The sequence below is a fragment of the Montipora foliosa genome, chromosome 1 (assembly GCF_036669935.1).
Source record: "Montipora foliosa isolate CH-2021 chromosome 1, ASM3666993v2, whole genome shotgun sequence".
NCBI classification, from domain to species: Eukaryota; Metazoa; Cnidaria; class Anthozoa; order Scleractinia; family Acroporidae; genus Montipora; species Montipora foliosa.
In genome coordinates, this window is record NC_090869.1 from 35,009,162 (window position 1) to 35,023,495 (window position 14,334).

The following is a 14,334-nucleotide window of genomic DNA, read 5'->3' on the forward strand; positions in this document are numbered from 1 at the left end:
ATGATCAAAAAATCATTTCCTTTTTTTCTTCAGATTTTGAAAGCGTGTTTGCTTAACACCTAACTGGGAAAATTTTGAGCTTTGAGTTTTATCCAAAGGCTGTTTATTTTGAGTGTAAGTTTTGGATTTCACGGTCCGCCATTACTCACGTTCAAAACTGGCCGATTGGACCTCAGAAGGTTGGATCTAGAGAAAATGACGTCATTTACTCACTAGCCTAAAATTTCAGCGTGTAAACGCAATTTATTACATATGCAAAACACGGGTTTAAAAGTCTGAAAGCCCGAAACTCCCGTGCTGCATATTAATTCGGCCGCGTACACATTGCATTCTTAAACTAGTGAGTCTTTGAAGTCATTTTCTCCTCGACCCAGCTCTCTCAAGATTTTAAAGTTAGTAATGGCGGACCAATAAATAAGAAAATTCCAGTTAAAATAAGCAGGTGTCTTTTTAAAATCAGAACTTAAAACTTGGGTCAGTTAGTGTTTAGTTAACATAGTTTTGAAATCCAAAGAAAAAAAAGAATTGTTTTTTTGGTCGTAGTACCACTTTAAGATCTACAGTTCCCGCACAATCATAAACCGGGGCCAAAATACCTTTGAATTAGTAGGCCGTCCTTAATTAGTCAAGAATTGTCAAGAATAGGCCAGTTTCGTATTCTAACGGTTGGACTGGATCTAGCATGAAATGGAGGCTAATTATAATTATGCGGGCAAATTAATTTGCATTTGAAATCATTTGCCCGCTTTAGCCTGCATTCCATGCTAGATCCAGTCCAGCCGTGAGAATTCGAAGTTCATTGAGACATTACGGGTTTCTTACACAACACTCCAAACGACAGAGGCCTGGAACGAGCCCAGCATGATCGCCTGAAACAATCTAAAATCTTGTGTTTCTGAGGCGGAGAGAATTCGCACAAATGTGGTGCGTTTTGCAGCTACAATGTCGGAAAAAGACCTGTTACCTCTAACCCCGAACGTTGTACGTGGGTTGAATGACAAATTGTACGAAAAACGGAAAATAGCAGCCTTAGAAATTGAACGGTAGGTACACTTCACACAATCTTTGATCGTGATTGTATAAAACTATAGTACTTATATGGTACTTCAACAAAGATGACAAAAAGACGCAAAGAAGCTGTGTTTGTTGCTTTGCATTTACTCTCGATTCTTGTCAATGCTCGAAGATGGAATTATCCCTCACTAGTGAGAGTGTGATACGTACTTTGAGTATGCAAGAGGAACTCAAGATCAATTTGTTATTAAATACTGCAAAATGCACATTGTACTTTTTCATGATTCAGCATGGTGAAAGAGTTCATCGCCAGCAATGATGTCAGGCAAATAACACGTCTTACATCTGTACTTGCTGAAGAATTTGCAGTTTCCCATAACAATCACTCGCGAAAGGGAGGACTCATTGGGCTAGCAGCAACTGCGATTGCATTGGGAAAGGTAGAAATTACGGAATTATACATGGGCATTACTAGACCACGAAACAGCGAAACAAAGCTCCAAAACACCATGTATGACCGCGTGTCTAGAAAATGCAGACCCACAAACCTAGACCTAAAATACGCAGACCTAGAAAACAAGGCTTACATGTAATTCCTTCGCAATCACTATTTCATTCTAAATTCTCACCAGTTCAGTTCAGTGACAAGTAATGTAATGACTTGTCACCTCTGTGATTTATGCGGATGAGCCTCTAAACCTGTGGTGAAAACATAATATTATCGTAAGATCGCTAGAAATGGTTTATGTTTAGCCTGATATACTGGATATAGAGGATATTACATGGCCGCGCAGAGATACGAAATTTCTCTTGGAGTGTTGAAAAATGTTTCACTTTTATATAAAGACCAATGAAATACTAAGTCATTTCACGAAACTCGCGATTTTCATATGTAACCAGAGCAACAGTGATCTTTTCATGTGTGAAAAGGGGGGAGCAGGGATGGTGCAGTAGTGAGAGCACTCGCTTCCCACCAATGTGGCCCAGGTTCAGTTCCGGGACCCAACCCCATAAATGGGTTGAGTTTGTGTTGGTTCTCTACTCTCCTCTGAGGGTTTTTCTCTGGGTTCTCTGGTTTTCCTCCCTCAGCAAAAACCAGCATTAACAGCTGATTCTAGCTGGCTGTAAGCTGTGCTCCAAGGTCACACATGGACCATATAGTGGCAGCCAGAGGCACCATTGTATGCTTTCAGTTCGACCTTGTTGAGCTGCGTCATTGCTGTACTTGCGACGTCGATTAGCATGACAATTATGTTATCTTCAAGTGAGAAGATGATGTGATGCAGGGAAAGCAGCAAGAGCGGATAATATCCCGGTAAAAGCAATTAAATCCGTGGCTGGCTACATTGCACCCAGCATTGCATATCTATTTAATAAATCTTTTCGTCAAGGTGAATTCCCCTTAAAGTGGAAAATCGCCCACGTTTCACCACTTTTTAAAGGAGGAATTCCTACGAACTGCAACAACTATCGACCAGTGTCTGTTTTACCTTGTTTAGCCAAAGTGCTCGAAAGGTTTGCAAATCAACAATTCCAAGACTTTGCAGTTGAAAACAAACTGATCAATGAAAAACAATTTGCATATCAAAAACGTTCATCATGTAATATAGCCTTAATCCCCCTTGTTGACGAATGGAAATGGTCCATTGATATTAAACATGTAGCTGTTGCTGCTTTTCTGGATCTACGAAAGCCTTTGATGTTATAAATCATAATCTACTCTTAAAGAAGTTGGAATCTGCAGGTGTGTCCGGCTCTGCGTTTCATTGGTTTAAAAGCTACCTTGACAATCGTAGACAATATGTAACTTGCAACTCAACAGAATCAAAATCTTTAGCATTTCGACACGGGGTCCCACAAGGGTCCGTCTTAGGGCCAACTCTCTTCTGCGCACATTATAACAATGTTACATCAGCAGTGAAACACTCAAGTTGTACTTTGTTTGCTGACGATACTGAAATCCATTACAGCGATGGAGATATCAACAAAGCATCTAATTATGTTAATGGGGATCTTGACAACATTAGCTCATGGTTATCAAGTAATCAGATGGTTATACACCCAGGAAAATCTGAAGTCATGAAGATTGGAACTCAAAGAAGTCTCAAAAACTCTAATGATTTAAATATCTTTATTCACGATCATCGTCTCAAGGAAGTTACAAACTATAAATATCTTGGTGTCTACGTCGATAGTACCTTGGCTTGGAAAGAGCATCTTTCATATATGCAAAAAAGAACGTATCCAAAAATCCGTGTTATAAACAGACTTTCTAGTTTCCTGGCTAGAAGCGTTCTATTGAAGATCCATAAACAAACGATGCTACCAATCTTTGATTACGGATGTTCTGTTTGGATGGAATGCTCAAATTCAATGATAGACAGCCTACATGTAGAAAGGCTCCAAAATCAGGTTATGCGTACCATACTCAAAGCTAACTGGACTTCTTGCACTCAGAGTATGAGATCTAAATTGGGACTCTTAACATTAAAAAATCGAAGGCGTTTTCTGAGATTTCAGTTAGTCTATAAAATCATCAACGACTATAACTGTCCAAACCAACTAAAAGGCTATTTACCTCGGCGATCAAGTCTGCACGGGAGAGATCTCAGAGACAGCACTACGCTACATTTACCAAAAGCAAATACAACAGTTGGACAAAAAACTTTTCAATATGCTGCAGCGAAGGATTGGAACGATTTTCCAAAATCGATAAGATCAATTACAACCTTTTCATCATTCAAAGCAGCCTTATATAGTTTTTTGCTAAAATCGGACAAATTAAGTCATAGGTGCACGGTAAATTAAATATTGCATTTTTTATTGCTATCCTTTTTATCTGTTAAGATAATATTTAAATAGTTGATTTTGATTGTAAGTGATATGATTGTATTTCACCCTCATCAGAAATATTATATTTATCTGCTCATGTATTAATACCAGTTTGTTTTTAACAAAATGATACATTTTTAGCAGTTTAAATAAAGCTATTATTATTATTATTATTATTATTATTATTATTATTATTATAGAAGATATCATGTTTTCGCACAAAAGCTCACTTAGTATTTCAGTGGTGTTTATATAATAAACAATATTATTATATAATCATAAAATACCAGGATTTCTCCTTTTACTAAAAAATCATATCTTCACTACACGCAGTGAACATATCATTTTTATCTTTCACATGTGAGAATATAGGTGTTGTCATGGTAATAAACACAATTAGCCAATAAAACGCAAGCTTCCTCTTCATTGTAAGATACTTTTGTGCTTCAATATAATTCTTCTCTACTATACATGTACATTAACATTTTTATTGCAAAATTTTACGTTATGATTTGCTATTTATATTCATATCTTGTTTCTTGTTACACAAAATGCGTGTTTTAGCGGTTGGTGACCACTTTTTCATCATTTCGAAAATGAATAAAACAAGTTGTTTTAAATCTGGACATTTCAATGATCAATATCTAATATATAATAAACAGAACATTACATGGCTGCTTGGGGATACAAATTTTATCTTCTTGTGCAGAAAGTTTCTCTCACTCTAATACTTCCGGCAATAGAAGATAAAATTTGTATCTCCGGGGGCCATGTAATAGCCTTTATAATTATACAGTACCACTCAAAGATAAGCGAACCATCAAACGCGTTGACAACGCGTTGGGAACGAAAAGCCAATGCGTTTGAAAAAAAAAAAAAAACAAACACGTTTGCGAACTAGTTTTCTTTCAACGCATTTGCAGATCTTTATATCGCCGCCTTATCTATTTTGAAATCTCCATTTGTTATTTTTTGTTGACCCTTTGTGAAGTGGTGTCCTTTGGTTTTTAGCAGCTAAACTAAAAAGTCTTTCAGCTTGTCGCATCAAATTTTCTCATCTCCGTGTTGAAACAGCGCAATGTGTAATTCGTTTCTGTACATGTATATCTAAAATGATTTTATTTTTGAAGCAAACTACCACTCAAAATGTCGACAAATTCATTGTCCCCGGTGCTTTTGGTTCATGTTGTTAAAAGCTGCAAGACAGTTAAAAAGCCATTCACATAATTTCGTCTGGCATTCTCGGGTTTACAACTGCTTGCCAGCGCGTTATATTATGGATTTTCATTACGCTTGTCATTGAATCGTTTTTGGTTGCTCCAAATTTTATTTTGTAATTTCAGTTTACATGACATGTCTGTGTGTGAAAAAATCCGAAAGCATAAACCTTTTTGTTTTTAATAGGCCGCAACTCGAACTTTGTATAGCCAGACAACAAGACTGTGTTTTATTTTGTGACATCACTTTTCGAACGCATCATTGAACCTTTTGTGATGCAAATACTTTGGAAAGTTAATGACTTTGGTCAACGCGTTTGCGTTGAAAACAAACGCAAACGCGTTGAAAGTCAAACGCAAACGCGTTGAAGACTAGTTTGAAACGCATTTGGTGGTTCGCTTATCAGTGAGCGGTACTGTATCTTTTAGCAAATCATGGCATGTGCAGAATTCTAACTTTGACAAAATGCTAGGACACCGTTGCTTTTATTATCATTGGGAAATCGTGGGATTAACGTATTTAGACAAAAGTTCCATTTAGTACTCAGTCGCACTGTAAAACAGGTGAATTTCTTTTACTCATCAGTGGCACTACATCTGTAAATAAGGATTTCCTACTGCTTTATATACAATGATATCAATAATATCAACTTCTCCCTTTTACTGCCATTTTTTTCACACTGGTTGGTTTTCTGCCATTTTACAGTTAAAGTACATTAACAAGACATTTATGCTAGAATTCATAGAATTGCCTTACCCTTGCTTCCTACGACGTCTTAATTTTCTAACTAAAATACAATTTCACCTGTTTGCGCGAGTAACATGGTAATAACGACTGAACCGGTCATGGGTACTAATGGGTAAAAATGTTAAATGATAAATCCAACGGTATAAACCTAACCGTGTGTGAGCTTTCATTTGGCTTTACTAAGATTGCTTAGTGTTGTCCAGTTCACTGATTAATTAGTATTATTAAACAAAGTTCCTCTAGTTTACTAAGTTGCTATGCACAAAAGACGCCATGTGACGACTCACGCGATGTGTATGTTTGTAAACAGTCAACATGAATGACCGAGTTCTTCCTTAATGAGTATTTTGAGCGCTTCCTTTAGGTTGGCCCTTACTTTATCTCGTATTTCTAAAGATTTGCTGTATGGAAATCTAGTCATGACTCTGCCGGATGCAATTAGTACTTCTTTGTATACTTTGCTGAAGAAAGTTTGTTTTCTCATGGGCCCGATAGCTTGCCTTAATAACTGAAATTTTTTGTGGCATTACTGGAACTTTGAAAAAAAAATGTAATTTCTGACGATTGAATGACTGAATGAATTAGTCAGAAATTGATATTCTGGCGGCACGATGGAGAGGCTCGTGGGATGTCACGGGACTATTTAACGGTTTTGGCAGGGGACTTAGCTCATTCTAGGGTGGTCAGTCTCCCTGTCTGTTTACATCTTATTATGTGCTGTCACGGTTTTAATTATTTTCACCCTTTCCTCTGGGTTTTGTGCTGCAGCATGAGACGAGGAGTACATTTCCACATGCTTTTTGGCCACTTCTAAAGCGTGTTTTTTTTAGTGGTTTGTCGTGTCTGGCGTAGCACAACTTCTATGAGATTATGTTTAATTTTAGTTATTGTAGTAGGCTTGTCTTGCATTCGCAACTTTCACTTGAAGCTCGTTGTAGTGTAGTCAGACTCACTGTTTAATTAAAAGTTATGAACTAATGTTACTAACACCAAATCGTTATTTTCTACATATAGGTCTGCATTTTCTAGGTCTGTGTTTTCTAGGTCTGTGTTTTCTAGGTCTGTGTTTTCTAGGTCTGCGTTTTCTAGGTCTGCGTTTTCTAGGTCTGTGTTTTCTAGACACCCTGTATGACCACACCATACATTGAATACTAACCGACAAAGGTTGGATTTGAGATTAAATATCATTTTAGGCCTAATTAGGCCTAATATGTTATTGCTCCTAATTCATTGAGATTAATATTAGGATTCAGAGTAAGACTGAGATTAGGAGCAATAACGTTTAGGCCTAAAACAATATTAAATATTTTAATCTCGAATCCAACCTTTATCGGTTAGTATTTAATTTATAGTGGGGTCATACATGCATGTTTTGGTGTTTCATTTTGCTCTTTCGGTGTTTCGTTGTTTTATATAGTATTGTTCATTATACATGTACTTAATTAAATAACTGTTAATAATATTTTTACATCCAGTGGTCGGTTGCTTGAAGACTGGTTTGGGCTAACCGTTGGTTAAGAGGTATCAAACCTATAGGTTTCCATGGTATTTTACGATGGTTACTGCTAGCCATGCTTCGAGCAATCGAGGCCTGAGGAGGAGAAAGTTAACTCTTCCTTCTTAATAATTGAGATGCCTCACAGTACTGCACTTTCAGCTTCAAATACACTGACAGCGCACTTCAGGTAACAGTGTGGGGCAAAAATTGCAGTCACAACAAATTCTCTGAATGCCATTGATAACTTTTACAGTGTTTCATTCTCTGTTGGAATAATTGATACTACTGTATCAATTACACACATCTAATACGTAACAAATGTGACCTAATTCCCACGAAAAGGGGGTTTTTAGATTTCATGGTGAAGCGTCAAATTTATTTCACTGTCACGGCACATGAATTTAATATTTCATGGCATGTTCACTCTAATGTTCAAAACCTCTCACTCTGTGCATGATGCCCACTCGGTGAAAAAAGTTCAAGGCGTGAAGTCGAAGACTGTGAAAATTAAGTCAAGTCATGAACTCACTTACATGTATGTTAACGCCTTAAAATTATGTTGCTATGCCATCCAGGATAACGGGGCAGTATCCAATTGAATCGTTAGGAATACTTTGTGGTCTGGGTTTGCAATAAAAATGGCATTTAACAAGGTTAAACAATTAAATTTCTGCTTTGGAAATTGAATAATGGTGTTTAGACATTATAATTTTATCTTCTCTTGTGTGCAAGAGGGCACTGTATGCCTGGGTATTTAAGGTGAAATTGAAGTTGGTACAATTTGCTTTGTTGATAGAATCTCTTATTCAGATTAAAGCTTCGACTGACACAAATTACACTACTGCGCAAAACAGTCTCACTAATTGACAAAAGTACTAGGAAATTGACAACCCCAAGATACTTCTACTATGCATCTGGGATTAAAGTTTGGAACCAATAGCCTTGATTTATCAACCAATACTCATTAAGGGACATTATTGCTGATGTTGAATCAAAAACCTGAAAGTGAAAAGGCAATACAGTGTACCAAAATAATCTGTAAATCCTCACGTATGTTTGCGGAAAACTGAGAAATAAATAATTATACAGTGTGAATGCATAATTGCTAACTAAGGCAGATTGCTTTCATCACTTAGAAAACTCAGTTACCCTACAGTGCTTTCTCTAATGATCCAGTACTGTTCCAAAGTTTAGTGAATGTAGTTTTACATTTATCTGCACAACAATTTCCTGCCAAAATAAACATACATAATAATTATTATAATTTATATATGTTCTGATTGTATTCACTCTGAATTGCTGACTTTTCACAGATATGCTAGTAGAAGAGGCAAAGTATAAGGCAGAAACTCTGTTTCAGTAAAATTAATTTGCAGACAGAGGCTTTAAAAAGGTCACCACACATTTTTATTTTAATAGCATGGTGAGATGAAGTTCCAAGCATCAGCTTGCCCTTCGGGCAAGCTGTAGCTTTATGTTACCAACCCAAGTCTCTGAGGAGCTAGCCCCAAGTAGGTTTAGTTTGAATTAAGAGCAAACATCTGTGGCATGCTGCACTCTCTCAAGAATAATTGTTCAAGTTTTGAAGATCATCAAACGAAATTAACCAACAACACCCTAAACCTAAAGTACATGTACTGTGTACAGTGTTGTAATATTTAGTCAAACACCATTGATAACACAGGCCACAAAGTACAAGAGCACATAAATTTCTCACAGAGAGATTTCCTCCTTGCTCACCTTAAGTGAACGTGCATGTATGGTACACATAAGATCCCATTTTGATGTAATAAAAATAGTGAGTTTGAATGTTTATTGTCTTTACAGGATGCTGGTCTTTATCTTAAAAATCTCATTCCTCCAGTTCTGACATGTTTTTATGATCAGGACAGCAGAGTACGATATTATGCCTGTGAAGCTCTTTATAACATTGCTAAAGTAGCAAGGGGATCTGTACTACCATTCTTCAATGATGTGTTTGATGGCCTTAGTAAAGTAAGTAACAACTTGTTCCTGTATTTACCAGTATGTACATGTACATGTAGCAATTTATGCAAAATAAAAGTAACAGATTCATTTCAAGAACAAGCTATGGAAATGAATAAGAGCCTTGGTACAAAAAACTTATACAATAAAGTATGTACATGAAGCATAAAACTCACTGAAAGGGACAACACTTAACACCAGAATGCTAATGAACTATGGGAATAAAAAAAAAGGAACAAAAAACAAAATAAATTTTCACTTCTACAAGCAATCATGTTAACTACCTACATGTATTAACCCATTGACTCCCAGGGGTTCCCCAGTGACGAGTAAAATCGTCTGGCGTTAGACAGAGTAAAATGCTAAGTCTGGCTGGTTTGGACATCAAAGGATTAAAGAAAGCTCATTTTTACCTCATCTAAGAACCAAACCACCTTGTATGGCTTGAATTCCTATATATACTTTCCCTTGCAGGAATTCATTATACTTTAAGCATACTTTCATAGAATCGATAAAGTATACAGTACTTCACTTGTTCTTAAAGTATACTTACATGTACAGTATATTAAGTATACTTGAAGTACAGTAAATAGTATTACTTATGAAAAGTATACTTTATGGAAGAGTAGACTGAAAGTATACTGAATTCCTGCAAGGGCTGCCTCCAATAAACATAATTTTCTTACTGATAATGCTGGGATTCGCATGACTGCAAATAATTTTATTGCTCTCTTTTAAAATGGTTGTTGTAAATTTTAACTGAGGTGTATGGGTTGGATAATGCTTAACGGTAATGTCTTGTTTTAGTCAAGAATACATTTAGTTTGAATCTATCAAGCCTGTTTTTAGATTGTAAATAAGTAGAAAGTGAGATTTACAGTAACTGTTATTTTATAATAATTATTGTGTATTACTGTATGTTTTTTAAAATTATTTTTCATTCAGATATACCAGCCCTGTGGTTACTCTGTACAATCCAAATGTGGAAATAACATTTTTGTTTTTTGAAATGAAAAAATTCAATGCCTTTCACTGATTGAACAGGCTTGTTGCATGGAGCGTAGTAGCTTTTTATGCCATTTTATTTTCTTGCCCTGTCCTCAGTTTTTGGATAAGTTTTGCTGTGGTTAATTATTCTTACCTTGAAATTGGCCTGCAATTTGGTGAAACAAATATAATTAAAACAAAAAAAGAAAGCCTCGAAATCGGCTATCTTAATCAGCGAATCGCCACCTCGGGGTCCATTCGCTCTTTTGTTTTCTTTTCTGTTTTATGTTGGGATTTCAGGAAAACAAAAGAAAATAAACAACAGAAAAAAAATTTGTAGTTACTAAAACATGGAACATTACCCAACACCCTTCCAAATCCATGCAAAATGAGATATGTGTTTCTTATTTTGTTTCTCTGCTAAAAAGCACGCAACTTCAGTTTGCTGGAGTTGGTTTTAAATGTCAACTATTGGTAAAAGAATCTCCGTAGTAGTTGGATCTTTACTAGTTAAGAAAATCAAATGAATGAACTCAGTAAAACCATAACAGAAATCAAAGTGTCACACGCTGTCTGCAGTTTATGGGATCAGTAAAAAATTACGTTCCCTTCCAGACATATATAAAAAAACAGACATATTTGGCACCACAGAGTCTGGCAATGTTGGCATAGCCAGAAATCATTCTCTGTAACTTCATGAAAAGTTTATATCCGCTTGCCCAAAACATTTAAAAGTGATTGGAATGAAAACTCGCAAGCTCTATTGAAAAGATGAGATTATGGTGAAATTGATCTTTGGTGTAGCAATTTCACTATTTTTGAAAATTTGAGAAATGCACTGAAAGCGGTAATTAAGTCACTGGTAATTACAAACATCAATACTGGAACAATGTCAGTAAACAATTCCATAATACATGCCGACCCTAAAATTAGTTTTCGCTTGATCTACATGTAGATCAAGTCATGTCAACTAACCAGTGTAAATGTATGAAGAAGTCACCAGCAAAATAACCAATTTTGCAATTATTCTGTGGCTTTCAGGACGGTAGAATTTACTTTTTCCTGAGCTTTATATCAATCAAGTGGACATCAGAAATTTCTTTCAAATGCGACTTTATTTTCCAGGCGTGAATATTCAGGTCTGGAATAAAAATTCTCCTTTCTTGGCGTTGATCAGGTTTCACAGATTTCTCGTACCCTGTGATTAGGCATTCTTTTTGTACTGAGTGACAAAGACGGCAACAGCGTAGGTAAACAAAAGAGGCTAGATTATTTTCATGGCGTGACTGATTTCTGAACAATCTGTTCAATGTCACGCCGTAAATATTTTTCACTCCCAATTTCACGGTATTAATTTTTACCCATAATTTCACGCCGTGAAAGTTTTCACTGATCATTCACGGCATGATTAGTCTCACACCAAGAGTGAAAGTTTCTTTTTGTAGAGTGATCATGGCATATTCACGCTGTGAAATTGGAAATTCGCGTACCGTGACCGTGAAAAAATTTCACAGTTTTCGATGACATCCCTCAGCCCCCTTTTTGCGTGAAGGGTCACATATTGCGTTTGAAGGAAGAGATACAGGGTTCAAATCCTACTTGGGCTGCTTTCTAAGAGGCAAAGAAATGTTATGCAGACGCAGCCAGATTGCTACCCCAAAATAAGTTTTAAAACGTTAAAACGTTGAAGTCGAATCATACACTTTGTTCTTCGAACAAAGTAATAAAGAATAAAAAAATGTCATGTTGCTTCTAATAATCAGCTCATAAATCAATAAGCAAAAATAAAATTACACCTTAAAGAGTACAGTCTTTACTAAGCATACAGTACTTGGACAATGTACTTGGCAAGTTGTGTCGTTGTTATTATAATTATTATTATAATTATTATAATAATTATTATAATTATTATTATTATTATTATTATGTTGATGCCTGTGAGCGCACTCCTGGGTGGTTCCGCTGGGAATCCCTAAGGGGAGAACTGACCAAGAGATTTGATAGTGAATTGAAAGGCGAGTTAATACTTTTGAACTGCTTTTGATAGCGTTTCTCAAGACTTTTCCAGCATACATGTAAGCAAGTGCTGTCAGAAGAGGCTAGGTTCCGAAGGGGTGGATGAGCATGGGCCCGCTTTCGACCCCATTGACAGGAAAAGGGCTGTTTTAAAAGCCACATCAGGGCATCAGGCCAGTGTCATTGAAAGATTTGATTGTGTTGGAGGGGGAGGGCCCAATGGCAGAAGTGTTGTGGGATGTTTACTCAGGAGTGTTGGGAAGAAGACAAGGGGGTATATCAAGAAGGTGAAGGCTTTGTGGGTCGAGAAAGGTTTGGGTGGGTGCAGAAGAACCCAGTTTGATCTATCTCACAGTTGAAGTGCATCTAGCTGAATAATCTGTTGACTGAGATAGAGAGGAGTGAGATAGAGAAGAGGGAGATTGAGAAGATAAGAGATGAGATCTAAAATTAAAGGAGGTTGGTTCAAATCAGGAGAAGAGTGTGATCACAAAGCTGAGTGGAATGACTTGTTTGGATAAAGTGATGATTAGGAAGAATTTGTGGGAGTTGATGCTGAATGTGGGGAGGGATGTGACTCCGGTGCGGATGGTGCACTTACAGAGTCAGAGGCTCTGGTTGAAGGAGACATTACATGGATTGATTTCAGAGAGTTTGCAGTGGGGAGGTGCCGTCCGGACTGGATGGTTAAGGGTTGCTATAAGCAATAAAACTGTGTCAACATCAAATGTGGAAGTGTTGGGTGAAGTGGGAATATTCCAGGGGGACTCCTTGTTTTTGCAATGATCCCTCTCGTCTTGTTATTGAAAATGGAGCATGTTGGGTACAAGCTTGGGAAGGATCGGAAGTTATATCAACCATTTTGTTGTTCGATTTTAAGCTTTATGGAAGGTCTGAAAAGAGCTGTAATGTTTGATCATTGTTGTGAGAGTTTTTTCTTAGGCCATAGACTGAGATGGAGGTTGGGCTGGACAATTGTGCTGTGTTGGTATTGAAGCAGGGGGTGAAGGTTCATTGTGAAGGAATTGTGTTGCTGGATGGTAAGGTGATGGGTGTGTTGGAGGGTGTGGATATTATGCAGGAGGAGATAAAGGAGAAGCTCAAGCAATTATAGTATTTGAGAAGGGTGAAACTAGTGATGTGGTTGAAGTTGTACAGTGGGAATTTGTTTACGGTAATAACTGCATGGGCTATAGGTGTGGTGAGGTACAGTGAAGGGATTTTGGATTTGAGTATATCAGGGAGTGATGGATGTGAAGACAGGGAAGAGGTTGACAATGTTTGGGGAATTCTACAAGAAGGGGAGTGTACATGCATGTGGTGAGGCTGCACAGAAAGGGGAAGGATGGCGAGAGGGGATTGATCAATTTGTATGATTGTGTGAAGGAGGAGGAACTTGGTCTGTTTGGATATGTCAAGGCAAGTAACGAGTAGATGTTGAAGGTAGTTGGAGAGACGTTGCAAATGGGAGTAAAGAAGAACGATTACAAGAAGTAAGTGGAGAAAGCAAGGAAGGAAGGAGATTTTTTGGAGAAGAGATCGCATGTTTATGATGGATGTCAGTGAAGTGGCTCATGAGAGGTTGTGGCAGTGGCTCAGAGCTGTATACCAAGCCATAGCTGGGTATTTGGGGAACAGCACAGAGGGATAATAAGTATTTGCTGCACAGAAGCTGAATATGTGAATGAGGGTTTTTTGGGCCACGATTATAAAGGAAGGTGTAGAGTGTGTCCAGGAGATGGAAGTGGTTGAGCATGTGGTACGTGGTTCTACTGGTTTAACACAGAGGAAGTATCAGAGGAGGCATGATCAGATTGGGTTGAGGATGTACTGGGAGCTTTGTCGAAAGTATGGTGTGAAGTGTGCTGATGTGTGGTAGAAGGAGGTTCCAGATGATCTGGCCCCAGTTGTTGCAGTGGTGGATAACGCTATCCACCGGATAAGTCACTATCCAGTGGATAAATACTGCAAAGCCAATTGAGTTATCCAGTGGATAGCGCTATCCTCCCTTCAAGCAACTACATGTAAGGCCTGCT

The 14,334-nt window shown here is 37.4% G+C and overlaps 1 protein-coding gene across 1 annotated transcript in view; it reads left to right on the top strand.

Annotated features, from left to right (window-relative positions):
* Positions 1-857: 857 nt before the first annotated feature.
* LOC137997347 (protein VAC14 homolog) overlaps positions 858-14,334 on the top strand; it is a 45,839-nt gene continuing 32,362 nt past the window's right edge. The window contains exons 1-3 of the mRNA XM_068843289.1: positions 858-1,043; positions 1,304-1,454; positions 9,137-9,304. Coding sequence (XP_068699390.1) covers positions 943-1,043; positions 1,304-1,454; positions 9,137-9,304 — 420 coding nt within the window. The 5' untranslated portion in view covers positions 858-942. The remainder of the gene's footprint in view (positions 1,044-1,303; positions 1,455-9,136; positions 9,305-14,334) is intronic.